This window comes from Canis lupus, chromosome 29, assembly GCF_011100685.1.
Source record: "Canis lupus familiaris isolate Mischka breed German Shepherd chromosome 29, alternate assembly UU_Cfam_GSD_1.0, whole genome shotgun sequence".
NCBI classification, from domain to species: domain Eukaryota; kingdom Metazoa; phylum Chordata; class Mammalia; order Carnivora; family Canidae; genus Canis; species Canis lupus.
In genome coordinates, this window is record NC_049250.1 from 34,040,080 (window position 1) to 34,067,685 (window position 27,606).

At 33.8% G+C, this 27,606-nt stretch overlaps 1 protein-coding gene across 17 annotated transcripts in view; it reads left to right on the forward strand.

Moving 5' to 3' along the window:
* CNBD1 (cyclic nucleotide binding domain containing 1) overlaps positions 1-27,606 on the forward strand; it is a 531,845-nt gene that overhangs the window by 403,286 nt on the left and 100,953 nt on the right. For all 17 annotated transcript variants that reach the window (XR_005381188.1, XM_038579686.1, XM_038579692.1 and 14 more), the window contains one exon: positions 21,803-21,870. Coding sequence is in view for 16 of the 17 variants with exons in the window: in XM_038579686.1 (XP_038435614.1) it covers positions 21,803-21,870 (68 nt within the window). In the remaining variant the exon portion in view is untranslated. The remainder of the gene's footprint in view (positions 1-21,802; positions 21,871-27,606) is intronic.

The following is a 27,606-nucleotide window of genomic DNA, read 5'->3' on the forward strand; positions in this document are numbered from 1 at the left end:
CAATAAAAAATCTAAATGACCAACACACAGTGCCTTCTTGTTTCAGTTCTCATACCGTAAATCAGTGTAATTTTTGCAGGCTATTAATTAGTGCCATGTTTTCCTCATTTTTGTGGTTGTTTGTGATTTCTCTGTTTAAAATGGCCCCCTAGGGGGTCCTGAGTGGCTCAGTCAGTTAAGTGTCAGACTCTTGATTTCAGCTCAGGTTATGATCTCAGGAAGTGACTAGCCTAGAGCTCTGAGTTCAGTGGGGAGCTGGCTTGAGAATTTATCCTCCGCTCCCTCTGCCCCTCCTCTCTCTCCCTCTCTCTCTCTCTCTTTCTCTCTCTCTCTGTGAAATAAATAAATAAAATCTTTTAAAAAATAAATAAATAAAATGGCCCTCCAGTGCTAAAGTGCTGTCTGGTGTTCCAAAGTGCAAGAAGGCTGTGATATGCCTTAGGGAGAAAATACTTGTGTTAGAAAAGCTTCATTCAGGTATGAGTTATAGTGCTATTGGTTGTGAGTTCAATGTTAATGAATCAGTCAACAGAGTTTATTAAATAAAGTATCTTTAAACAGAAACACCCATAAAACAAGGTTATATATCGATCAGTTGATGAAAATGTGACTAGAGGTTCTCAGAAACCTACTCCTGGAACTCCTCTGGGAGTAGTGGTTCAGTTTTTGTGGCAAGTTTATAGAACATAATTACCACAAATAACAAAAATCAACTGTATTTCATTTTAATTTGCATTTCCTTAATTATTAATGTTGTAAAACATCTTTTGTATGTTTCTTGACAGTTCCATTTCTCTTTCTGCTATTACCTACTTATAGCTCTTATCTCTTTTCATTAGATTCTCCCGGGTTTTTTTTTTTTTTTAAGATTTTACTTATTTATTAATGAGAGACAGAGAGAGCGAGAGAGAGAGAGAGAGAGCGCAGCAGAGACACAGGCAGAGGGAGAAGCAGGGAGCCTGAAGTGGTACTCGATCCCGGGTCTCCAGGATCACGCCCTGGGCTGAAGGCAGCAATAAACTGCTGAGCCACACGGGCTGACCAGATTCTCCCTTTTTCATCAATTCATATGAGTTTCCTTTATATTAACAGTACTGAAAATTATCCTGTGCATATATTGGAATACCTTCCCCAGTCCATCTGTCACAACTCAGCTTTTCTGATACTTTCAACCACCTCCTTTTTAAAAATGTAAATGACAGTTATCATTCACTACCCATTTTATGGCTTCTTGCTTTTGTGTTTAATGTACCATAGTTGTTGGGTTTTTTTTTTTTTTTACCTCTTTTTGAGTTATTTAAAATTTCTTTTCATGTAATGCAAGGATCATTTCTACCCCCTGACAGTCATGTATGGCTATTTTTTATACTGTGCTTTTTAATTTCTTTTAAATTTATGCATGAGAGACACAGGCAGAGACATAGGCAGAAGGAAAAGCAGGCTTCTTGCAAGAAGCCTGATGTGGGACTCGATCCTGGGACTCCAGGATCATACCCTGAGCCAAAGGCAGATACTCAACCCAGGCTTCCCTATACTGTGGTCTTTGTAGTCTATTATTTTATCATTGGTTGTAAATGCAAATTTTTAAAAATGTGGTTTTTTTGGTCTTTTCTGGACTCTTGATTATTCAGTTTCTTGGTTTATTATTTGAAAAGTATCATACTGTTTTAATTATTTTTATTTTATACTATAGCTTTTTATTTGTCAGGGCTTCTCTTGCTTTATTTTTAAAAATTTCCTCCATATTCTTTTTTATCCTTGTGCGTTATTTCTTCCAGAGCAGCAAAGTTTATTTACCCTAGAATTTAAAAGGCAATTTTAATAATATTTATTCAAGTCAGAGGAGTAAACTGCATTCCGTAACTAGAAATGTTTGCATAGCTTGTTCAGTATGCCCACTTTCTTTGTTCTGTATATTGCTTCACTTGTCATCTTGATCCAATCCCCAAAAAGACAGGTTTTGTTTTTGTTTCTTATAAAGCCAAGTTGTCATTTGTTTTGTAAGTGGGAAATCAGAGCAAAAGACATGATATTCAAGTCTTTCAAAAAAAGACTGTTTTGCCTAAGTGCTGTGAAATATAATTGACACAGAATTTACCTTCATAGTTGCCAGGCACTTCATGACAAGAAATGGAAGTTATCTATTTCTTGGTCAGTGTTGGAGATATAGTGAAATTACATTTTTTTATTCACAGTCTTCAGAATTTATGTAGACTACCTTCCTTTTATATTGAAACATAGAATAACCACATAGGTACAATTGTGGTCATGGTTTCAATTATGCTGTCATCATAAATTGATGATTAAATTATAATTACCAATATCCTCAAAGTTTTTACATGTTTGTGTCTTTATATGATAGCCTGGATTGTAGGTGTGTTATAGACAAACAGTTTTCTGTAGGTATTCCCTTATTATATTAATAAAATTTAATTATTTTCATATCTTCTTACCTATCCATTTCCTGGAGACATCTAGGTATTTATGTATGGATTTTGTTAAACTTTTAAAGGATTAAACTGTTTTTCCATTTCTGGCACCACCTTGTTATGTCTCTATGTATTGACATATACTCCTGGGCACTTTTTTTTTTTTTTTTTTTTTAGAAAATAGATCTCCATAGAAAATAGAAATTCTCCAGTCCTATGTGAGCCTGTTTGTGAACCAGTTTGTCCATATGTATCAGAAATGTAAAAACTGCTTTCTATACCTGTTTGAATTATATATAGTTACCGTGCATTAAATATATATCCTGGTGATCCCCCACAATTTTTTTCAAATGCTATTCAGCGTATTTTTACTCTCAGTTGCATACATTTCCATACAACTATAGATCTCTTTATGTAATCCACCTTTTCTTTAAAGCCTATCCATCCTCCTTTTATTGTATTCCAAACATGCCTTTCATCACCCCAAGTAAGTCTCAGGGAGGCCTGTAGGGTCGTGTATAATTCCTGTCTTGGAAGTTTAAATTTACTATGTCACCCATGCTCAGTGCATTAAGCGGTAAACATATTTTGCCCGAAGGCTTCTACATGCCTCTTTTAAAGTTTCTTCCATGACTTATTGGGCTTTAACTCTATTGTTAATATTCTTTTCAGACCAAAAGAAGGCAGTAAATCTAAAACAAACTTAGAGATTTTACTGCTATAACTTTCAGACACCTAGCCTCCTAGAAGGAGAAAATTGTTCCTTTACTGGGATATTTTTTTCTACTTGTCAGATTATTATTCTTCAGTGATTAATTCTTTAATTATATCAAAGAATCTTTCCCCTAGAAGTTAAAAATACTGAAATAAAATTAAATATTTCCATTTATTTTTCCATTAAAGTGGACAAGTACATATATTTTTCATGTCTTGTTTTTAGTTACTTCACTAGTTTAACCTGAGATGATTCAATAGATAATATTTTTGTTATTATTGTTTTTTTAATAGATAAAAACATGAATCATAGAAATTAGCCATCAAGGATTTTTTAACAGCTTCCAAGTATGTGTTAGCCCTAGAGATACCAGGACTAAGGATGCTTATGTCCTAAGGAACATCAGCCTTGGGCAACATACAATATATGTAGATGATATAATTTTAAGGTCACTTGAATACTCTTCCTGATTCCCTTTCAGGCACTCCCCAGAGCTTGTCATCCTTCAATTGGTGGATCTTGAGGAAAATTCAGTTAATGGTATATGAAATTATTTAGAAGATAGTATGTGATTTTGTACTTTAGAGCTTTGGCTCTGGAATGAGCTTGTTACATTCTAAATGCTGGACCCATGCTTACATTATGGTCTCTCTTGGATAATTTATGAAACTAGTTTACAGCTCCCTGTGCCAAAGTCTCAGTCAAATGAGAGGAGGAGTGTTTATTCAAAGTATTTAAAACTTGGAAGAGCCCAACTCTGACCCATTCAAAAGTCCACTGCTCATAGCAGTCAAGTGTCTTGAAGGGTCCCTGATGTGTCAATCATCACATACTAAGTGGGAGATGACAGGGAGCTGGAGCAGCTGAAGTGCTGGTTGGACACTTAGGGTGTTTTGACAATGGCTATTTAACTCAAGTTATGGGGAAATACTTAACTATTTTAGTAGTTCAACTGAACTGGAGCAACCCAGTGACTATCACTAATTATTTACACTAAATTATTTACACCAGATTTTTCCCAAATACGTTTTTCTAAGGAGAAAAATAATGACATCAGAAAAAGATAAAAGGAAAAGCACGATCAGATTGATTGAAAGTGTGAACAAGCATCAAACACACGGTGCCTACTGCACAAATTAACAATTAGCGGTCACAGCATCAGCAAAGTCACTTTATGTAGATTGTACCTGTGGCAAGATCTTGGTTATGCCTTAAGTGTTTTGTTTTTTGTTTCTGCCTGAAGCTGACTTCCAGTATTCCCAGAGATTTAGCGAATCTTTTGCCTTTCCATTATAATCTAAGTTAGCTGGATTTAACTTCTCTGGTTTATGACTGAGAATACTCGTAAAAATCTGGTACCAGGACTGGATTATTGGCATTAAGACTCCCTAATATGTAGAATCGATTTGCTGGAATACCCATAAATTAGAATTAATTTGCTGAAGAATTCTATCATTCCTGGATAGAAAATTGATTTTTTTTTCTTGCTATATTTAGTTAAATTATGGTTTGTTGTGTTGGAATAAGAGCAACATCTTCAAGGGCTTGTTAGGAAAATATCAGGGTGTTGCAGGGTGTTGATTGATTCTTACGGCCATCACTAAGAAGTTTTAAGAAAGAGACAAACTTCAGCTTCTCCCAACACAAGAAATAAAGAAAAGACAGTTTTATAATAAATATTTTTTCTCTCTCTGTCATTGCTATCCAAATTGACTGAAATATGGATAATTTGATTCTGTGCATTGATGGAAAATATACTGTAATCCAAATTTAAGGTCTGATATACTGAAGCAGAAAGAATTCTCAGAGGATAAGATTAGGTAAAAGATAATCCTGAACTCTTAAACATCTTTTAAATATCTCTGGTTAACCCAGTGATTTCAACTTTAGCTGCACATTGCTTTTTAAAAAATAATGATACTTTGTTCCTAGCTATTGAAATTCTTATTCAATTTAATTTTTCTTAGAAAGTGCTTTGAGCATTGTTTTTTAAAAAGTTCCCTAGGTAGTTCTTGAAGAATAAGTCTTTCTCATTGAAGAAGTCTCTGGAATGTAGCCTGAAGGACAGACTCATATTCCAGATTTTGATTTATCTCAGTTTGAACTCATTAATTTGTGAACCAGAGGGTGGTTAGTGCACAAAGGCATGCTGTGAGGAAACAGAAATTCTCACATACAAAAACTGTGCGTAAGTGTGATCTTCGGGTGTTGTTGCTAGCCAATTAAATAAACCTGAAACAAATACATTGTAAACTTACTGAGGTTTTTTAAAATAATTACAATGAAGTAAAATGTAACTTTAATATTCTGTATTTTTACTATTCTGACAATTAAATGAAGTACTATAAGTAAATTACCTATCAGAGTGGCTCACACAAAGTAGGCACTCACTGAGAGCAAGTGATTATCATCAGCAGTACTATATATCTTTACCACTCCTCCTTCTACTAACACTACTTCTACAACTACCAGTACTTCTACTGCTACTACCACCACTACTACTACTACTACTACTACTGAGAGCTAGAGATCAAGTTTTCTTGCTCTTATTCCAACACAACAAACCATAATTTAACTAAATATAGCAAAAAAAATCAATTTTCTACCCAAGTTTTCTAAATAAGTCCAGTGATTCACTCAACCACAGTTATAAGGTGTTCTTTCTTATATGCTACAGCACAAACAACCTATGGTTTTTTTCCTTCCTTTATTTTTTTTAAGATTTAAGAACATAATTTTTAAGTAATTTCTACACACAAAGTGGAACTTGAACTTACAACCCAAGAGCAAGAGTCACATGCTCTATTGACTGAACAAGCCAGGCACCCCACAAATCATTGGTGTTTTAACAGTCCCTTTGGGTCCCTGAATGCATTTCACCCAAGGGAAAATTTGTTGTCAATGGTGATTAGGATACCAAACCCAGTCTCTGAAAGCCAACCCCTCAACACCTCCTGATGTGATTTATTTATAATACAAATAGTAACATTTGAACAGCAATTGGAGGTGCCTGGGTGATTCAGTAGGTTAAGGAACCAACTCTTGATTTCACCTCAGGGCATGATCTCAGGGGTTGTAGGATCAAGCCCCACAGTGGGCTCTGTGCTCAGCAGAAGTCTCCTTGAGATTCTCTCTCCCTTTCCTCATCCCCTTCTCCCTTCAGGGCACTCGTGCACTTTCTTTCTCTCAAATAAATAAATAAAACTTTGAACAGCAAGTGACCATGCTTTACTGACAAGGTGTTTCTTTTATTATATACTTCGGACGTCCAGATCAACCCAGAGGCCTGTCAGTGAGTGGATTCTTGCCAGCATTCCAGGGAGGCATCCAGTGGAGAACTGTCTGGTATACAGACAATATCAGGAAGGCTATTGGATCAAGAAGGCAGAAGAAAAGGGCTGGGAGGCCACTGAATGCAAGATTTTATATGAGGGAGTGGAGGAGATAAGTCTGGGCAAGGGATAGGGGCATGTAAGCGGGAATGAGTTGAAAAGTTGGAACAGCTTGTTTATGGTGTAGTGTACCCTTAAGTTAGTGATTTTGTGATATCTAACAAAATGAACAATTACAAAATGGAGTTATTATTTATTTTTGTCACAGCTGTGTCATCACTCAGTTTTTACTTTAATACTTAAAGAAGAAATTGTTACCTGTCTTTAAGTGCCAGTATTCTGTTCTCTTTTCTTGTCCTTGACAAAATTTAATACTGTGTCCTGTCTCCACTCCCTACCTTCAATATTACTCTGATCTTTATTGGGTGAGATTTATGGTGTTGAAATTATTTGGCAAAAGCTAGTTATTTTTATTGAGGCAAATTCTTTGAAATCGATTAATATAACTCATGCTGACCTTAAAATATCCCCAAATTTCTTGCTTATATGTGTGCCCTGCTGGGAAAAAGTGTGTCTGTAGTATCCACGGTATGTCTGTGTTTAAGTTTGTATTTAACTGTCTGTATATTTGGTTGAAAGTTGAAATTGCTGGGATCCCTGGGTGGCACAGCGGTTTAGCGCCTGCCTTTGGCCCAGGGCGGGATCCTGGAGACTCGGGATCGAATCCCACGTCGGGCTCCCGGTGCATGGAGCCTGCTTCTTCCTCTGCCTGTGTCTCTGCCTCTCTCTCCCTCTCTGTGTGTGACTATCATAAAAAAAAAAAAAAAAAAAAAAAAAGGTTGAAATTGCTAAGGTTCTCTTTCCAGTATGTAAGAATATGTAGCAACTCCTCTTCATTTGATTTACTATCTAGATCCTTCGTTGGCTACAAACAGGTCATCCTTCTTATGTAATCTTTTTCTGTAGGCTTCAATGTCTTTCTAACAACTTCCTAAAACGTGATTGAGCTAATTTTAAGACGGCATCTTTGCTTCATCTCTGTACATATCTTTGTCTAGGGCTCCACCTGTTCACTTTTGGCAACTGCTTTGATCAAAACCAGCCTGAATTATATCTGGGAAAAGGCAGGAAAGAATTTCTGAGTCATAAAATTCTATCACACATATCAGCACTGGGTTAAGAAAAAAATAAATCATTCTCATTCACCTAGAAAGTAAACAAATGATTCTTTCAAAGTTCTATTTGCAGAGCTTAATATACTCAATGATTATTGCAGAGAAGAAGGAATACATATAATAAAGTAGATGCAGGGTTTGGGCTTATAGATATTTGAGTGTGTGTCCAATCTCAAACACTTAGAAACATGTGATATTTTGGGGCAAATATTTAACCTATCTAAGCCCTTGTATTTTTTTGCTTAATAATATGGTACCAAATTTTACTATGAAATATCATTTTGTAGATTGAAAAGTAGTGTTTGAAAAATGCCTGACATAGGGATGTACACTCTCACTACTCTTATTTAACATAGTGCTGAAAGTCCTAGCCTTAGCAGTCCAACAACAAAAAGTCATCCAAATCATCAAGGAAGAAGTCAAATTTCAACTATTTGCAGATTTCATGATACTCTATAGAGAAAACCCAAAAGACTCCACCAAAAAAAATTGCTAGAACTGATATATAATTGAGTAAAGTTGCAGGATGCAAAATCAACATCCAGAAATCTGTTACATTTCTATACACCAGTAATGAAGCAGCAGAAACAGAAATGGAATCAATCCCATTTACCATTGTGCCAAAAATCATAAGATACCTTGGAATAAATCTAACCAAGGAAGTAAAAGATCTGCACTCTGAAAACTATAGAACATTGATAAAAGAAATTGAAGACGACACAAAGAAATGGAAAAACATTCCAGGCACATGGATTGGAAGAACAAATACGGTTAAAATGTCTATACCAAACAAAGCAATATACACATTTAATGCAATCCCTGTCAAAATACCACCAGCATTTTTCGCAGAGCTGGAACAAACAACTCTAAAATTTGTATGGAAACAGAAAGGACCCCAAATAGCCAAAGCAATCTTGAAGGATAAAAACAAACCTGGAAACATCACAATCCCAGACTTAAAGCTATATTATAATGTTTTAGTGATCAAGACAGTAGGGCACTGGCACAAAAACAAACTCATAGATCAATGAAATAGAATAGAAAAATCCAAAAATGAACCTACAACCATATGGTCAACTGATCTTTGACAAAGCAGGAAATAATATCCAATGGAAAAAAGTCTCTTCAGCAAATGGTGTTGGGAAAACTAGACAGAAACACGCAAAAGAATGAAACTGGACCACTTTCTTAAATTCAAAATGGGTGAAAGACCTACAGCTGAGACAGGAAACTATCAAAACTCTAGGATGGGGAACCTGGGTGGCTCAGTTGGTGAAGCATCTGGTTTTGGCTCAGATCATGATCCTGGAGTCCTAGGATGGAGCTCCACATCTGGCTCCCTGCTCAGTGGGGAGTCTGCCCCTCTGCTTACTCTTTCTCTCTCTTGCTCTCTCTCTCTCTCTCTCAAATAAATAAATAGATTTTTAAAAACCTAGAGAAGAACATAGGCAGCAACCTCTTTGACAATGACTATAAATGTCTTCAGAGGCAAGGCAAGTTTTGCTTCAAAAGCAAAACTGATCTATTGGAACTTCATCAAGATAAAAACTTTCAGAATGAGAATAGATATTTTCAAATGACATATCTGATACAGGGTTATATCCAAAAGCTATAAAAAATTTATCAAAATCAATAATCCAAACCAAATAATCCAATTAAAAATTGGCAGAAGATATGAACAGACATTTTTCCAAAGGAGATGTTCAGAAAGCCAACATAATTGTAAAAAGATGTTCAATATCATTAATCATCAGGGAAATACACATCAAAACTATGTGTATTTAATATTAATCATCAGGGAAATACACATCAAAACTATGTGTATGTGATATCACCTCACACCTGTCAGAATGGCTAAAATTAACAGCACATGAAACAACAGGTGTTGATGAGGATGTGGAAAATAGGGAACCCTCTTGCACTTTTGGTGGGAAAGCAAATTGCTCTATTCATTCTAGAAAACAGTATGGAGGTTCCTCAGAAGTTAAAAAGTAGAACTACCCTATGACCCAGTAGTTGCACTAGCAAGTATTTACCCAAAGGATACAAAGATACTCATTCAAAGGGGCACATGCACTCCAATGTTTATAGAAGCATTATTAATTATTGTCAAATTATGGAAAGAGCTCAAATGTCCATTGACTGATGAATAGACATCAGTCTGATGAATAGAAGATGTGGTATATATACAAGGAAATATTACCCAGCCATCAAAAAGAATAAAGTCTTGCCATTTGCAATGACATGGATGGAGCTAGAGTGTATTGTGCTAAGTGAAATAAGTCAGTCAGAGAAAGACAAATACCATATGATTTTACTCATGTGGAATTTAAGAAACAAAACAGATGAACATGGGGCCAGAGGGAAGAGAGGCAAACCAGAAAACAGAGTCTTAATTATAGAGAACAAACTGACAGTTACTGTAGGGATGGGTTAAATGGGTGATGGGTATTAAGGAGGGCAGTTATGATGAACACCGGGTATTGTATATAAGTGTTGAATCACTAAATTCTACACTTGAAACTAATATAAATTACACTATATGCTAATTGGAATTTAAATAAAAACTTGAAAAAGGAGGGGAAAAAGTGCTTGGCAAACAGTAGACATTATTATGGTTAACACTATTTACAAAGAGATGATTAAGTAAGAATATAATGCTTCTGAGACAAACATTGCAACATTATGGAATGCAATCATACCCTTTGATTTGTTATAATATCACAAATATATATGGCACATATTTAGCAATAAGTCATTTATGGTTTGTTTTTGCCAAAAACAAAGTTACCAGTTTTCTTAATCTTTCATTTTGTAAAAGACCTTAATGAATAAGCAAGTGCAAAGTTGATGTTTTGAAACAGGTAACAAATGGGAGGAATAAAACAAGAGAAATACACAAGCATTACTCCTGCTATACATCTTTTAAAAACCCTATCCCTGAGATATGAGATTTATTTGGCAGAAAATATGACTAACAATATCAATAGCAGAAAGAAAGCCTACATTCAATATTCTGTGGTCAATACTCCCAGGTGACTATTTCAGACAATTCAAAACTATATCAGTTTCTATTAGAAACACTAGAATTATTGGTATTTAATTCACAAGTGAAAAATTCGATATGGTAAACACCAAACATGTTATCGGATAACATCCAAAGAGTATTTGTAGAGATTAATCATCCAGTGACAAGTTGAAATTCCTGTACATTTGCATCTTACTTTCAATATATTTCTCTTTGGACCTTGAAGGGACCCTGCTATTTTACAATTCACCAGAGCACAACCATTTTTCTAAAGATTTATTTATTCGTGGAAGACACAGAGAAAGAGGCAGAGATATAGGAAGAGGGAGAAGCAGGCTCCTCACAGAGAGCCTGATGTGGGACTCAATCCCGGACCCCAGGATCACGCCCTGAGCTAAAGGCAGATTCTCAACCACTGAGCCACCCAGCATCCCCACTACAAGCATTATTTTGATTATTTGTATCACTTGAAATATATCTTCTTTTAATTAAATAATTATACAATCAAGAGGGAATTTGGAAGACCACCAACTTAATGACCTGTATCCAAGTGTATCACCTAAATTGTTGATTCCAACCTTTGTTCATATTTGAGGAACTTCATAAATGTAAAAATTTTTCATAAACATCAATAGTATATTATTATTGGAAAGTATTAGTTGACAGAATATCTAATAGCAAAAACCTAATATGAATGTGATAATTTTCAATGATTTTGTATTAATCAAAATATTCTCAATGGTTTTTTAAAAAAATAACACATGTGAATGGAACATATTCATTCATTAAAGATAATATTTTGTTTACATATGGATTTTCATACCACTGGTAATATCTTCACTGGATGTCCAGAGTTGAGATCCCCAGATTAAAAACTAGGGTATAAATCAGACTTTTGATATGCCCCAGAAGCCCTTTATTAACCTCCCTTAGTTATTTACTATCGGCAATTTCAGAGTTAATCATTAGTCTCAGTGGTAATTCTGTGAAGGTGTTTTTCTCATTTTTAAGTTTTATATAAGGAAATATAGTATATAGTTTCTTAAAGTCTCTTTTGCTCAATAGTATGTTTGCAAGATTCATCCATGTTGTTGCTTATATTAGTTTTTGTTCATTTTTATTGCTGTATAATATACTTTTTTATCTTAATATACTATACTTTAAAAAATAATTTTATTATTGACAGATACTGGTAGTGTTTCTAATATGGGCCTATTATGAAAAATACTACCATGAACATTCTTGCATTCTCTAGTAAATGCCTTTTAGTACAGGTTTTCCAAGAGAACCTATTTCTCAGAATGGAATTTCTAGGTCATACCTCATGTATATGTTTAGCTTTAGTAAGTACTGAGAAATGACTTTTTAAATCGATATATAAATTTTTTACTCCCATCTATTAGTCTGTAAGAATTCTCATTATCTCCAATCTTGTCAACTCTTGGTATTTTCTGACTTTTTTTCTTTCCAGCAATTTGGATAGATATATAGATAATATTCTTATTGTAGTTTTAATTTGTATTAACTTAGATAATAATAAGGTTAAGAAATATTAGAATATATTCATTTGTGATTTGGATATTCTCTTTGAAGAAGTGTCTATCCAAGCCTTCTGTTGATCTGAATATTGGCTGCCCTATATTTTTATTAATTTGTAGGTTTTTCAGTAAATAATATACATTAGTATTATGTATGCATTGCAAATACTCTCTCCCACTTCTTAGCTTGAGTTTTCTCTTAATGAATTTCTCCTAATGTTTTTATTTGATGAGAAGTTCTTCTTTTAAGCTAACTCATTTCTCCCCTACATTGATAGTCTTTTGTAATCTTTTAAGGAAATTCTTTACCCCATGTTTTTGAAGATAGTTTTCCTACATAGTCCTATAGCTATCTGCTTCCTCCTCTTACATCACCCCATTACTTCTATTAATACACTTTATTGATTTTGTATATGGTTTGAATTCCTGATAATTACTTCTTCAAGCATTGACGTACTTCACTGTTTCCTTTATTCATGGGACTATAATTCCATGCTCTGGAGGCATTTTCTTATATTTTTCTTTGTGTTTTCTAACCAGTTTTATTCCCATGTTTCAAGCTCAGCATTTTCTTCTAAGTTATCTTTAATTCATTAATCCTCTATGTCTGATCTTTTTGTTATTCTTACCTTCAAGTGTTAATCCCATTATCAAGTCTTTATGTTATTTTATTTTTGGTTTTATAATTACTTTTTGATTTTGATCAACAATCTACTAAAATTCTCTATACTGAAGTATGTTTTCTTAAACCTATGAATCATAGTTATCATAAAATATTTATAACATTAACATCTGCATCACTTTTCAATCCCTTTTTACTTTTTCATTTTATTTTTTCTTTTGTGAATTGATCTCATATTCTAATAGTCTGTTAATTTATGATTGATCCTAATCATTGTGTAAAAATATTGTAGGAATAACCCCTATCTCTGGGTGATGTTGTCTTCCTCCAGAGATTATTTACTTTGCATATTTAAGACTTATTTACTGCACCCAGTATTGGAACTGAGCAAATTTAAAACTTTCAGGGCTTTTGAGGGCTGGTCTATTTTAGGTTTGTTTTTAAACTTGAGTGTAGCCTTCCAGGATATGGTGTACTAATCAGGCTTCTTAATTGATTGGTCCTGAGCTCTATTTTGCCCTTATCAGCCCTGTAGGAAGCTGAAAGATCTACATGATTTCTCAACTGCTTATTGAGTCTCAGCTTCTAGTCTCTACCCTGCTCTACCCCTCCCTACCAGCAAATTCCAGGAAACAAAAATGGTACCAAGTAACAGTTTTGTTTAATTAAGAATTTTCCTTTCTCTCTAAGATTTTGTCCCCTGCAATCGTGGTCATCTTCATAACTTTCTGATGCCTCAAAAGAGACTTGATGCATTTCACTCATTTTCCAGTTGTAGAGTTGGTCTGGAACAAGCTAGTTCATCATAATCAAAATCAAAGTCCCAAACCTAATGTATTTTTGATAGATTAGTCTTGGTCTGTTCTACTAGAATCCAAAGAGACAATAACTTTACATTTACTCAATGTCACAATTTTCTTCTCTAACTAAATGCATCAACGATTTTCTCTTTTCTTCTGAAGGGAGTGTTTCCAGTTGGCATTTATCTTTGCTAAATGTCTTCCTGATTTATTTCCATTTTGAAATGTAGGGCCCCAAACTGATTGTGAACTTTTAGTGCACACCTGACTAATACAGAAAGTAACAGAATTCCAACTTCCATTACTTAATACTTGAAATTCTATTTATTGCTATGTCCTTTTGAATCCTTTCCAAAAACTTTAGACAATCTTTCTTTTTCTATTTTGCTCCCGTATTATGTATTGTATATTTTCAAATTTTAATTATTTTAATTACCTCACCAGACCAATAAGTAATTAGTAAGTAAAAAGTAATTACTTACACTAAATGGTAATTACCCAAGGCCAGAGACCATGTTTTATTTTCCTTATTCCTGGCATACAGTTGAAGCTAAACATGTTTACTGAATGAATAAACAGAATTCCTTACAATTCCATTTTTAACTTGTGATTTGCTAAAAATGCAGTGTTTTCCCTTCTCTAACTATACTCAGGTATTTTATAAGCAAGATTAGCCTAAGTGTATCTACTAAATATATGTGTATTTCATTTACGCACATATTTAAAAACTCATTTTAAAATACTCACAAACATTGTGCTATTGTCAAAAGCTTTCGGTACATAGGCAACCAAATAAGCTATTCTTTAGAAATATTTTAATACTCAGTAAATAAGCTACCTACCAGAAGTAGATTTACTGAAGTTTTATTGATAGGCATTTATTGACAATTTTTTAGTTTTTTCCTGACATAAGGCATCTATTCTTTTTCATTGCATTTTTTTATTCATCTCTATAGTAGTTGTAATATAGGAATTACTGTTTCCTGAATTCTCACCAAGTTTTGTGTACTGAAATATTCCCTGCAAATTAGATGATTTTTTCCATTAAAACAACCATAGCAATAATGTAATAAGTGCTAACTTAATGATATTAAAATAGTATTTTTTCATAAATACTAAGATTAGTGGCCACAAGGTAAGAAACATAAAAAAATATTGTTTAAGTAGTATGCAATTTAAAAAACACATGGTGTTGATCATATAGGAAAAAGATTTCACTTAATTTCTTTTAATTTTTATTTCATTATTGCAACTGAATGAAATTTTATGTGAATTACTTCAACATTCATTAGTGCTTTGGGCATAAATCCATGGGATTGCTCTTTCCTACTAATCAGAGATAACTTCAATATCTTAGATTTAGAATACTAAAAAGTTCAGGAAAAATTTAAATAATGTGAGTTTTTCTAACTTAAATTGAAATGCTCTTACCTTTTATTTTTGTTCTTTTAGGCAAATCAGGAAAATAAATTTATAGATTTTTTAAAAAAAATTTTTTCTCGTTTTATTGAGAAATAATTGTATATATCACTGTATGAAGTTTAAGATGCAAAGCATGGTTTTATTTACATATATTGTGTAATGATCACCACAATAGGTTCAGTTAACACCCATCATCTCATCTAAATATAAAGAAAAAAACTCTTCTCTTTGTCATGAGAACTCTTAAGATTTACTCTCTTAACAACTTTCCTATGTATCATACAGCGGTGTTAACAGCATATCCCTAGTACTTATTTGATGACTGGAAGTTTGTACCTTTTGACCACCTTCTTCCAATTCCCTCTCCTCTAACTCTCATCTCTGATTACTACAAATCTGATATCTTTTTCTATGAGTTTTTTTTTTTTTTTTACATTCTGCATGAGTGAGATCATACAATATTTGTCTTTCTCTGACTGACTTATTTCACTTAACCTAATGTTTTCAAGTTTCATCCATGTTGTCACAAATGTTAAGATTTCCTCATTTTTAATAGCTGAATAATTCTCCATTGTATATATACTGTGTGTGTGTGTGTGTGTGTGTGTGTGTGTGTGTGTGTGTATCACAGCTTCTTTATCCATTCATCCACTGGTGAGCACTTAGGTTGTTTTAGTGTATTGGCTATTGTAAATAATGCTTCTATGAACATAGGGGTGCAGATATCTTTTTGAGTTTGTGTTTTAAGTTTCTTTGGATAGATTTCCAGAAGTAAAATATCTGGATCATGTGGTAGTTCTATTTTTACTTTTTTGAGGAACCTCTATATTGTTTTCCTATAGTGGGTGTGCCAATTTACAATCTCACCAACAATATACAAGGGATCCTTTTACTCCACATCCCATTAGCATTTGTTATCTCTTGTCTTTTTGATGATGGCCTCTCTTAACAGCTGTAAGGTGATATCTCATTGCAGTTTTAATTTTTACTTCCTTAATGACTAGTGATATTGAGCATCTTTCATGTATTTGTTAGCTATCTATATATCTTCTTTGAAGAAATGTCTATTCAGATATTTTACCCATTTTTAAAATTGAATTATTTGTTTTTTTGCTATTGAGTTGTTTGTGTTCTTTATACATTTTGGATATTAACCTCTTCTCAAATATATGATTTGCAAATATTACTTCCCATTCTTTAGGTCATCTTTTCACTTTGTTGATGGTTACTTTGCTGTGCAGAAGCCTTTTAGTCTGATATAGTCATTTATTTTTTATTCAGTTGCTTGTGTTTTAGATATAATTTCTAAAAAATTATTACCCAGACCCATGTCAAAGAGACTTTTCCTATATTTTTTTTCTAGGAGTTTGATGTTTTTAGGTCTTATATTTAAGTCCTTATTCCATTTTGAGTTAATTTTTGTGAGTGGTGTAAGATAGAGCTCAAGTTTCATTCTTTTACATATAAATATCCAATTTCTCCAGCACTATTTATTGAAGAGACTATCTTTTCTTCACTGAGTATTTTTGATTCCCTTGTTAAATATCACTTGACCATATATGCCTACGTTTATTTCTGAGTTCTCAATTTTGTTCCAGTAGTCTATTTGTCTGTTTTTATACTAGTACTATACTGTTCTAATTGCTATAGCTTTGTAGTATAGATTGGGAACAGGAAGTCTGATGCCTGCTGCTTTGTTCTTCTTTCTTAGGATTTCTTTGGTTATGGGGTCTTTTGTAATTTCATGTAAATTTTAGGAGTATTTTTTCTATTTCCATAAAGATCACCATTTGAATCTTGATAGGGATTGCATTGACTCTATAGATGGCTTTGGTAGTATTGGCATTCTAACTATTAATTTTTCCAATCTATGACTACAGGATACCTTTTCATGTATTTGTGTCTTCTTCAATTTCTTTCATCAATGTATGGTTTTTCAGAGTAAAGATCGTTCACCTTATTGGCAAAATTTATTCTTTAGTATTTCATTGTTTTTGGTGTTATTGTAATGGGATCGATTTCTTTATTTCCTTTTCAGAAAATGTGTTTTAGTGTATATAAGAACACTACTAACTTTTTGTAAATTAGTTTTATAACCTGAAACTCTGAATATGATTAGTTCTCACAGCTTTTTAGTTGTTTTTAGGGTTTTCTATATATAAAATCATGTCAGTGTGTTAGCTAACTGGAATGAAAATAAAAACTTAAAAAAAGAAACTAAAAAATATAAAATACAATCATGTCATCTGCAAATAGTGATGATTTTACTTCTTTCTGTCGAATTCTAATGTTTTTTACTTATTTCTCTTGGCTGATTGCTCTAGCTAGAACTTCCAGTACTGTTTTGAATCAAAGTGGTGAGAGTGGGCACTCTTGTCTTATTTCTGATCTTAGAGGAGAAGCTTTTGACCTTTGACCATTGAATATAATGTTAACTATGGACTTGTTATAGATGACCTTTATTATGTTGAAATATGTTCCTTCTAATCTTAATTGTTATATTTTTTATCATGAATAAAGGTTATAGGTTGAATTTTGCCAAATGCTTTTTCTACATCTATTGAGATGATTATAGAAGATGGTTCTTTTCTTTTATTCTATTAATATGAATGAATGAAACATTGAAACATACACAATGATTTGTATATGTCGAAATATCTTTGCATCCCAGGGATAAGTTCTACTTAATCATGGTGAATGGAACTTTTAATGTGTTACTGAATTCAGCATACTAGTATTTTATTAAGAATATTCGCATCTGTATTCATCAGGGATATTGCCTGTGGTTCCCTTCTAGTAGGGTCCTTATCTGGCTTTGGTACCAGGAAAATGAGTTTGAAAGTGTTCTTTTCTCTTTGACCTTTTTGGAAGAATTTGTGAAGGATAGGTATTACTTCTTTAAGTGTTTGGTAAAAATCACCAGGGCAGCCATCTGTTCCTGGAATTTTCTTCATTGGAAGATTTCTGACAACTGCTCAAATTTCCTTATTAGTGTATATACTATCTATCTATAGAGAAAGAGAAAAGAAAGAGAAAGAAAGGAAGAAAGAAAGAAAGAAAGAAAGAAAGAAGAAAGAAAGAGAAGAAAGAAAGAAGAAAGAAAGAAAGAAAGAAAGAAAGAAAGAAAGAAAGAAAGAAGAAAGAAAGAGGAAAGAAAGAACATACATTAGACATGAAAAAAGTGAGAACACTACAAGTGCAGGTATTTAAAGCCATAAGAGGCAATTATGAGCCACTATAGCCAATAAATTTGAATATTTACATAAAATGGACAACTGTGTAGAAAAGCAAAACCTTAGAAAAACTTCACAAAAAGGGGAGCCTGGCTTGCTTAGTCAGTAAAACATACAACTCTTGTCCTCAGGGTCATGCGTTCAACACCCATGAATGGATATAGATCTGACTTAAAAGAAAAAGAAATCTTCACAAAAAGAAATAGAAGATGTAAATAATTTTGTATCTGTTAAAAAAGCTAAATACATAATTTAAAATTTTCCCATAAAGACCCATTTGGTTTGGTAACCTGTGAATTCCATCAAATATTTACGGAAGCTATATGTCGATCTTACACAAACCCTTCTAAAGACTAGGAAGAAAAGCAGTCCTAAACTTTTTAAATTAGCCTTTATACTAAAGCGTTTCAAAAACACTGTAAGAAAAAAATCACTTGCCAATTTCATAAATAAACATATATGCAAAATTGTACAAGTATGTTAGTATACTGAATTCAGAAATATATAGAAAGGGCTATTTATAGCAACCAAGTTTGGTTTATTCCAGAAATGTAAGGTTAGTGTAATATTCAAAACTGTGTCAATATATTTCACTATATTTTCAGAATAAATGAAAAAAAATCATGTAATCATTTTTTCAGAAACCCTTAGTTTTTCAATTTTTGGTTCAATAAACTCAGACACAGCACTGTTTCTCTATTACTGAAGTTTCAGAGCTTCATGTAAGCACTGCAATAAAAATATGTCAACTCTTGAAGGCATTCTTCTTCAGGAAAACCTGCTAACAGCAGGGCCCTTTGAATCACATCCTGTGTAGATCAATCTGACATTACTTTTTCAGCTGTCCCTCCTGAGATCTTTCTGAAGCTCAAAGAAAAGGAAACAATAATTCTTTTATGGCTATCATAATTACTGAAATGGAATCACGTGGTATTTCTGCATGCACCTTTGCAAAACTGTGCTTCTTTTCTTGTTAAAACATTGTTAGAAAAGGAGTGAAAATTCCTTGTGTCAGAGTCAAGTGGAATTCTGAAATGACATCCTCCTGCTTTTATTCTTGTTTGTAGTAGTTGCTTGAGGTGGAGAGAGGCAACCTTATCCCAAATACTCCCAGACTACTTTTATTTGTTATTCAAATACAATTTAAAAATTATGATAATATTATGGGCACACCAAAAACTGCTTTCTAGTTTCTAAATTTAGCTACATATTCTCTGATATAAATTGCTTAACATTCTAAATTATTAAATGGAATTTCATGATGTGGGTAATGTAAAGTTGGTGTGTTTAAAAAGACATGAATATTAATGCTAACATCTACTACACCAATGATGTTCCTATACTTTTATATCCATAAAAATGAGGAAAAAATCATTTTAATTCTGTGATGTGCCTTCTGTTAATAATAGATGACTTACAATGAGGTCATTATCCATTTTCTACCTTTTTATTGATATAAACAAAACTTAGCTAAAGTCTTGTGTAATTTTCCTGAGGCCTCAATTTCTCATATGTGAAACTTCTGTAAGAATACCTATCTTGGGCAGCCCGGGTGGCTCAGCGGTTTAGTGCCACCTTCAGCCCAGGGCCTGATCTTGGAGGTCCCAGACCGAGTCCCACATCAGGCTCCCTGCAGGGAGCCTGCTTCTCCCTCTGCCTGTGTCTGTGTGTGTGTGTGTGTGTGTGTGTGTGTGTGTTTCTCATGAATAAACAAATAAAACCTTAAAAAAAAGAATACCTATCTTGTAGGAATTATGTGAAGATCGCAAGAGATAACATGAAATTTGTCTGGGTGGTGACTGGGATTTAATATGGTTGATTAAATTTGAGTTTCCTTGACTTCTTTCTTATATCAGGCAATTTCAATTCTGTGTCCCACTCACAAACCCAGAAGAAAGAGCTCCTTAATCAGTCTCTTCTAATTGGACAGGGATATATCCTTGATCCAATTTTAGGTTGGGACAAGCCACTTATCTTTTCTCAATAAATAAACTGTCATAAATACTGGGGCCAACTGGTAGTTTCCTGAATTGCAAGGTTATGTCAACTTGATTTGGAGGTCTCCCACATTAGGTGTATAAAATGAGTCAGTGGAGAAAGTGAACAGATAATTTAAAGGGAAGGATGTAGCAGTATGAGAGGGACTACATAGTTTCCAATATACAAAGCTAGCACCCTTGTTTCCTAATATTTCTGATCTCATATTTAAATTTCTTTATGCCATGATCTAAGAGTCTACTCTATTTTGTATGCCCTTTTTAAGCATATACTTTTTACTTTAGCTAACTTAAATGTGTTCTAATATTACAAATCAAATGAGTTTGTTATTAACTTACTCCAGTGCTTCTAAAATTCTGTTATTTAGAGCAGTTTTTGTTATTTTTCAAGATATTAAATTACATCATGATTTTTATTAGTATTTACTTTTAAGTCAACTATAAATTTGGTTAGTAGGTTTTGCTGATATTACATAGTGTGTTTTGAAACTGACATCTTTACCTTAAAAATATTAGTGGATTCATTATATATTCCAATATTGAACAGCAAAGAGAATATGAAGATTACATAAGGCTAAGGAGGAAAAATTGTCAAAAGGTTTATCCAATAATTGAATGGGTTGTGAATAAAATACCGTGATCCCAAATTTTAGTACATAATAATATTTATAAATATATTATTTAGGATGTTTTTGGCACAAATAAAAACCACTTCTAATTAAAGGATAAAGTTATTTATTAGATAAGCAGAGGCAAAATATCCAATGATGTCAACAAAGATCTCTTTCTGTCTTTTCACTCAGCTGTCCTCAATGTGTTGGCTATAGTCCTTAGTCTTGTCTTTTCATACATCCAAAATGCTGCTGCAGGTTCTGTGATCCAACACAACTTTCTTTGTCCAAAATATAAAGGGCAATTGCCCACCCCCAGATTGTTTTTAAATCCTGGAATTCAGATTTCCTTAGAAATCCCCCAGCACACTTCCTGTTAAATCCCATTGGATTTAAATTTCTGGTGTGCTCTGTATTCCAAGAAGAATTATGAATAATCTCTCTATTCTCAAATGTGCTCCTGTTTGAAAGATAAATTATAATTAAGTTTGGTCACAAGCATATGCCTTAGGAGCATGAAATCCTGAATGAAAAGGCAAATAATCTAGTATTTTTAGCCTCTCATAGAAAGTGATTTTGGCAAGGAATAATGTAATGGCTTTGGGGTAGGCAACCAATAATGTCTGCCACATGTTAAGTACTGAACCATTTCCAATTTTTGATTATGAAGTTAGACATCGTACAAATTAGATGGATTTATGCTAAAATTCCCCATGATGATCAAGGTATCTGTGAATATGAATTCAGGAAAAAGTACAAATGAGTCAATTTTATTATTAGGTGAAATCTGATTTGGTCTTCCATATCAAAATATTAATAAAGGTTAGCAACTTTTCCACTTCTTGCTTATTTTTTATTACTTTTGATGCTATTCTAAATATTTTCTTTGGTTTCCTCTAGAATTAGACCCAGTAACCAAGCAACTTATGCTCCATACAGCTAAACCAACTTTTGGCCATCTGACAGATGTAAGTAAAATGTCCCAAGTTATAATAAATATCACTATCCATGGTAATTAAATGCAAGCATCTATTATATTTTAATGTTTAAAAAATGACTGGAATATTATCTACTCTCTCATAATGGACTAGGATATTTCCACCCACTTATATTTTTAAATGTGGCATATGGTAATATTTTTGGCAATGTGGAGATTTATAATAGACTACAAAATTTTTCATAGCCTGTCTCAACGGAAGTGTACCATATAATCAGCCTTAAATTAAAGAGTTTCGCTTATGGGGCACCTGAGTAGCAGAGTTAGTTAAGCCTCCAACTCTTGTCTTCGGCTCAGGTCATGATATCAGGGTTGTGGGATCATGCTTCATGTGGGACTATGTGCTCAGTGCAGAGTCTGCTTCAGAGTCTCTCTCCCACTCCCTCTGCCTCTCTCCTACCCATGTTCTCTCTCTCTAAAATAAAAAAAAAATTAAATCTTAAAAAAAAAAGTTACCCATGTTTTCTTCTAGGAGCTTTACAATTTCAGATCTTACATTTAAGTCTGTAATACGTTTTGAATTAATTTTGGTGTGTGATGTAAGATAAAGTTCCTGTTTCATTATTTTCCATGCCTACAATATGTGACAACTTGGATGAACCTTGGGGATCTTATGCTAAATGAAATAAATCAGTCACAGAAGGACAAATATTCCATGATTCCATTTATATAAGGTATCTAAATTAGACTCATGGAAGCAAAGAATAGAATTGTGGTTGCCAGGGGATGGATGAGAGGCAGATGGATAGTTGCTAATCAATGTATAAATTAAATTAGTAATCAATAAAATCTATAATATAATCAATAAAATGTCAGCTATGCAAGATGAATATGTTACAGATATGAATAAAGATCTATGGTACAACATTTTGCCTGCAGAAAAAGTATTATAGTCTCAGTTAAAAATCTCTTAAGAAGATAAATCTCATATTAAGTGTTTTTAGCACAATAAAATAGTTTTTATAATTTCATGTTTAAATAGATATTTCAAAAGCTATCTTTTTTTTTAGTTTTAGCATATCCTTTTTATGTGACTAAAGTATCACTTGTAGTTGTAATAAATGCATGTTATGCCAATCTCTATAAAACTTGTATTTACAATATGCTAAAGAATGTGTAGTGGACCATTATTAATTAGATCACATTAGAATAGTTAATTCATGTTAGAATATTTGATAACTTACATAAGAAATGTGAAGATACCCCTGAACAACTGTATGATATAATGAAAAATATAGAGAAAGCTTATATCAATAACATTCCAGAGAGATCTGGAGAAAGCCAGATGGCTGATGGTATTATTCCACATGAAAGGAAGGCGGACCCAAGTCCACATGTCTGGAGAGGGTGTTTTTAAAAGGTGGCAGACTATTATGTGTCATATGAAAAAAAAAAAGGTAGAGAAGTCAAAGGGAAAGGAAACAGATTGTCAGTTTAACCAAATAGGATCTTTGAGGACCAGAAATCCCTAAAGGGCATTTATAAAGACTAACTTGTTTATAGTGTGGTACTCAGTGCTAGCCTTGCCCTCTGTCTCCCCCCAAAAATCATTAGTGAAATCTACATGACTAACTCTGATGCTTTCAATGTTTTCTTATGGTTGAATTTGGACACGTGTTGAGTCTTCCTTTAAGACTAATGTGTGGTGAAGTCCCCCAAAGAAGACAACATCTGGGTTATATTTTGAGAACTTAACTGGGATTTGTGATTAAGGTGCAGCTTTCAGCTTTATTTTGGATTAAATCATCATGATGAAAGTGAGACAAGAGTGTTTCCTCACTGTGGTTGCCAAATGACACAAACCATGATGATAGTTGGCATATGACTTCATAGAAGAAGAACATTATGAGATGAACATTTGCAAAGTTTAATACTGAAGATTAAAATAAAGTGCTAAATTCCTTTACCATTTCATATACTGAGCGAAAGAATCAAGAAATAATATTCTAAAGTCTTAGACTAGTAATGCATGTAATTGAGCTACAAAAGTTAACCAGTTTCTTAAGATAGCAAAACTTTTCCAGGATTGCAAAAAGATGTCCATGTCTGATGTTGCCTGAGAGGAGTAGAATTTCTTGGAGAAAGTACTCTATTGGGTGATTTGGTCATCAATTGAATATTAGAATGATTTATTGAGATCAAAAGCAACCAAAAATAGAGAAATGTATGAGGAATGTAATGTCAGTGACATAAGAAAAATATTTTGATTTGTGATTAGAATATACCATTGGTATGCTCAGGAGTAGGAGGTATAAAGTAGAGAAATGAAAAAAGATTACAAAATCATTTTCAAGACCAGTGCTAGGAATTACATGAGGTGGACATGTCTCTGTTTTGGGGCCAATATGTTATAAACTGGAAAGTAGCCAGGATTTAGATGACAAGATTCTGATCATAAGTCAAAAAGACAGGTAATAAGAGACTTCTACATATATTTTAGAACTCCAGAGACTTTGTAATAAAACCTGTGATAAGATGATGTGGAAAAAATGTTAGAATTACCCAGAGATAGTTATTTCAAGAGCTATTTATAAATAAGCCCTCCTGGAAAGACCTTGAATTCATTAAAACCCCGAATTTTTCCCCCCTCCTATATGTCTCTTAGTAAAGTTGATTCAGGAGGAAGAAGATTAGAGGTAATAATGCCCGACCTTAGTAGATAAAATGGAATTGCTGACTTGAAATTTCAGTTGTCAGTTGAAAATGGGCCATTTGCAGATTACTAACATGTGGCTCAACTGCCTGAGGTCATATGTGCTAGAGAACAGGAAAAAAATTGGCCTTCAGAACTTGCCCTAGACACTGAAATTGCCCACTAATTTAATTCTGGTCTGATGGTTGTCCTACTTAGAGCTGATATGACCATCGGAGACAATAAAGAGCAGCTTTGGAAATAAAAACAAAGGACTTTCCAAGACTCTAGGAAGTAGAAACACTTAGCCACTCATTTTAGATGTTTTAAGGGTACAAATTATATGCTTGACATAGAGAAATTAAGCGCATAATATGAGAGTAGTTTGAAAGCAAAGTAGAGGTACCAGTATTAGAAGCTAATGGGGAGGAAAGGCCCACCCAAAAATGTTTCTGGCAGGTGGGATCTAACTCTTGGGATGGAATGTGGTCAGTAGGTGAGGACTGAACTTCTGGGTTCATCTCTGTACTTCCCCTTTGTAGCACTAATTGCATATTCCCTGAACTTAACATATACCTACCGAACTCTGATGACCCAAGCATAACTTTGCTTGACTCTACTGAGAGGGACAAGTCCAGAATTAAGAGAAGAAATTCTCTTGCAAGCTAAGTCCTCAGGCTGGACCAGAAACACTACTCAGAAGAGAACATTGAGAAGGCTTCTTTATTCCTTAAGAGAGAAGTTTAACCAAAAGTCAGTGGAGCCCTGGCTATCACAAGTAAATTCTGGCGCTCTCTTTGAGATGTTTTTGAGGGGGATGCAGATGCTTTTTGTGGAAAATATGTAAATGAGAAAGAAGATTTTATCGCAGGGTTAGCGGATATAGGAAGTGCTGGAAAGCGCCGGCTAACTGGCAGGGACTGTCACCTGCGTGAGCAGAGCTATAATCTATGCATTCTGGGGATCTGAACATAATGGGGAATGTGATATATCAGAGAAACAGGCATTTAAAAAGCAGCAGAAAGAGCAATATGGAGATAGGAGACAATCCTAGGTTGGAAGTGTGGCCAGAGAGAGACTTAGAAGAAAATACATATTTCTAATTAAACTTTAAGTTGTTTGCAGTGACAGGTTTGAAAGTAAAAGTTTTGCTTTCCTTAGAAACTCTAATTGCAGGAATCTCTGAGTGGTTCAGTGGTTTAGCACCTGCCTTCAGCCCAGGGCATGATCCTGGAGTCCTGGGATCAAGTCCCACATCAGGCCCCCTGCATGGAGCCTGCTTGCTTCTCCCTCTGCCTGTGTCTCTGCCTCTCTCTCTCTCTCTCTCTCTCTCTCTCTGTGTGTGTGTGTGTGTGTCTCACGAATAAATAAATAAAATCTTTAAAAAAAGAAAGAATCTCCAATTGATCACTAATTATCTTTATGTGACTTTTTTTTTATGCTCAGTGAAAAAGGTGCCAAATCCAGCTTCAGGTTTAGGGACAGGGACAAGAAGAGATGCTGCATACAAGTCAGCCGCATGTGTTAAACCACATAGCACAAGAAAAATAAAACACTTTCTTCTCCAATGTGTTAATAATCGTGCAAGTATTCACTTTTAATTCTGTATTTGTCACTCTGTTGTTTTCTGACAATTCTAAAGCTACTTCAGATTTGGCCTCCTTCAAGGGCATCTATTAGTGAAATCTACATGACTTGCTCTGATGCTTTCAGTGTTTTCTTATGGTTGAATTTGGACACGTGTTGAGTCTTCCTTTAAGACTACTGTGTGATGAAGTCCCCCAAAGGGGACAACATCTGGGTTACATTTCGAGAACTCCACTCAGATTTGTGATTAAGGTGTAGCTCTCAGCTGCGTTTTGGATTAAATCATCATGATGAAAGTGAGACAAAGGTTTTTGCACAAACTGGTATTATTTTAACTAATTCCAGCAAAATCACAAGTAAAAGAAGAGAACATATATCTGAATAAAACACCTGTATCTCTTATGCTATTTATTCTTGCTAATCAGCATTTTTTCACAGACCTGCAATTATTTTGACTAGTTTATAAAAAATGAGGAGTTTCAGACATAACTCAGTAGTGCCTGTATAATTATTGGATGTTTAAACAAAGCCAAATTCTTATGGGCCAGAAAAGTCAGCATTGAAATTTAGCTTGGATCTCATTCTGCATTCATCTGCTCAAACTCTCTTCAATTCTCCTGTGTTTACTTTTTAAAACTCTGTTGTTTTGGAGCTCCTGGGCGGCTCAGTCAGTAAAGCATTCGACTTGATTTTTGCACAGGTCACGATCTCAGGGTGGTGGGATTGAGTCCAGATTTGGACTCCCTGTTCAGTGGGGAGTCTGTTTCTCTCTCTCCCTCTGCCCCTCCCCCCTGTGCACATATTCTCTCTGTCATTCTAAAATAAATAAGTAAATCTTAATAAAAAAAAACAAAAAAATCTTGTTTTACCTTTCACAATTAATCTATAATAATTCTAGAAATGACTTCTGTGTATAGTATGAATTTAAGGTCAAGTGTTTTGCTTTTGTTTTTTACATATGTCCAATTTTCCCAGCTTTATGTATTGAAAAGACTATCCTTTACTCATTGAACCACATTGCCAGCATTGTTATAAGTCAGGTGATTATATACATGTATTCTTTGTTATGGAATATAGGTGCATTTTTCTCCCACATCAATGCCAAAATAGATTAATTTTCAAGGATTATATATAAATGCTGACTATTTTGTAGAATAAATCATCTTGCTTTGTTCTTTCATGATTGCATTGCCAATTCTCTCTCCCTCTTTGAATTTCCATTTAAATTTAACCATAAAATCAACTTATCAATAGTGGCAAAATAAGCTGCTGGGATTTTAAGGTTTTCTTTTTGTCTTAGCTTTTCAGTAGTTATATTTTGATGTGCCAACTGTTGGTTTTGGTTTTATTTCTATTTATTCTGTTTAGGTTTTAGAGTGTTTTGAATCTACTAGTATATATCCTACATTAGTTTTGGAAAATTCTCAGCCAGGAATTTTTTCAGATAAAGATCCTGCATCATTCTTTTTCCTCTCCATTTCAGACTCC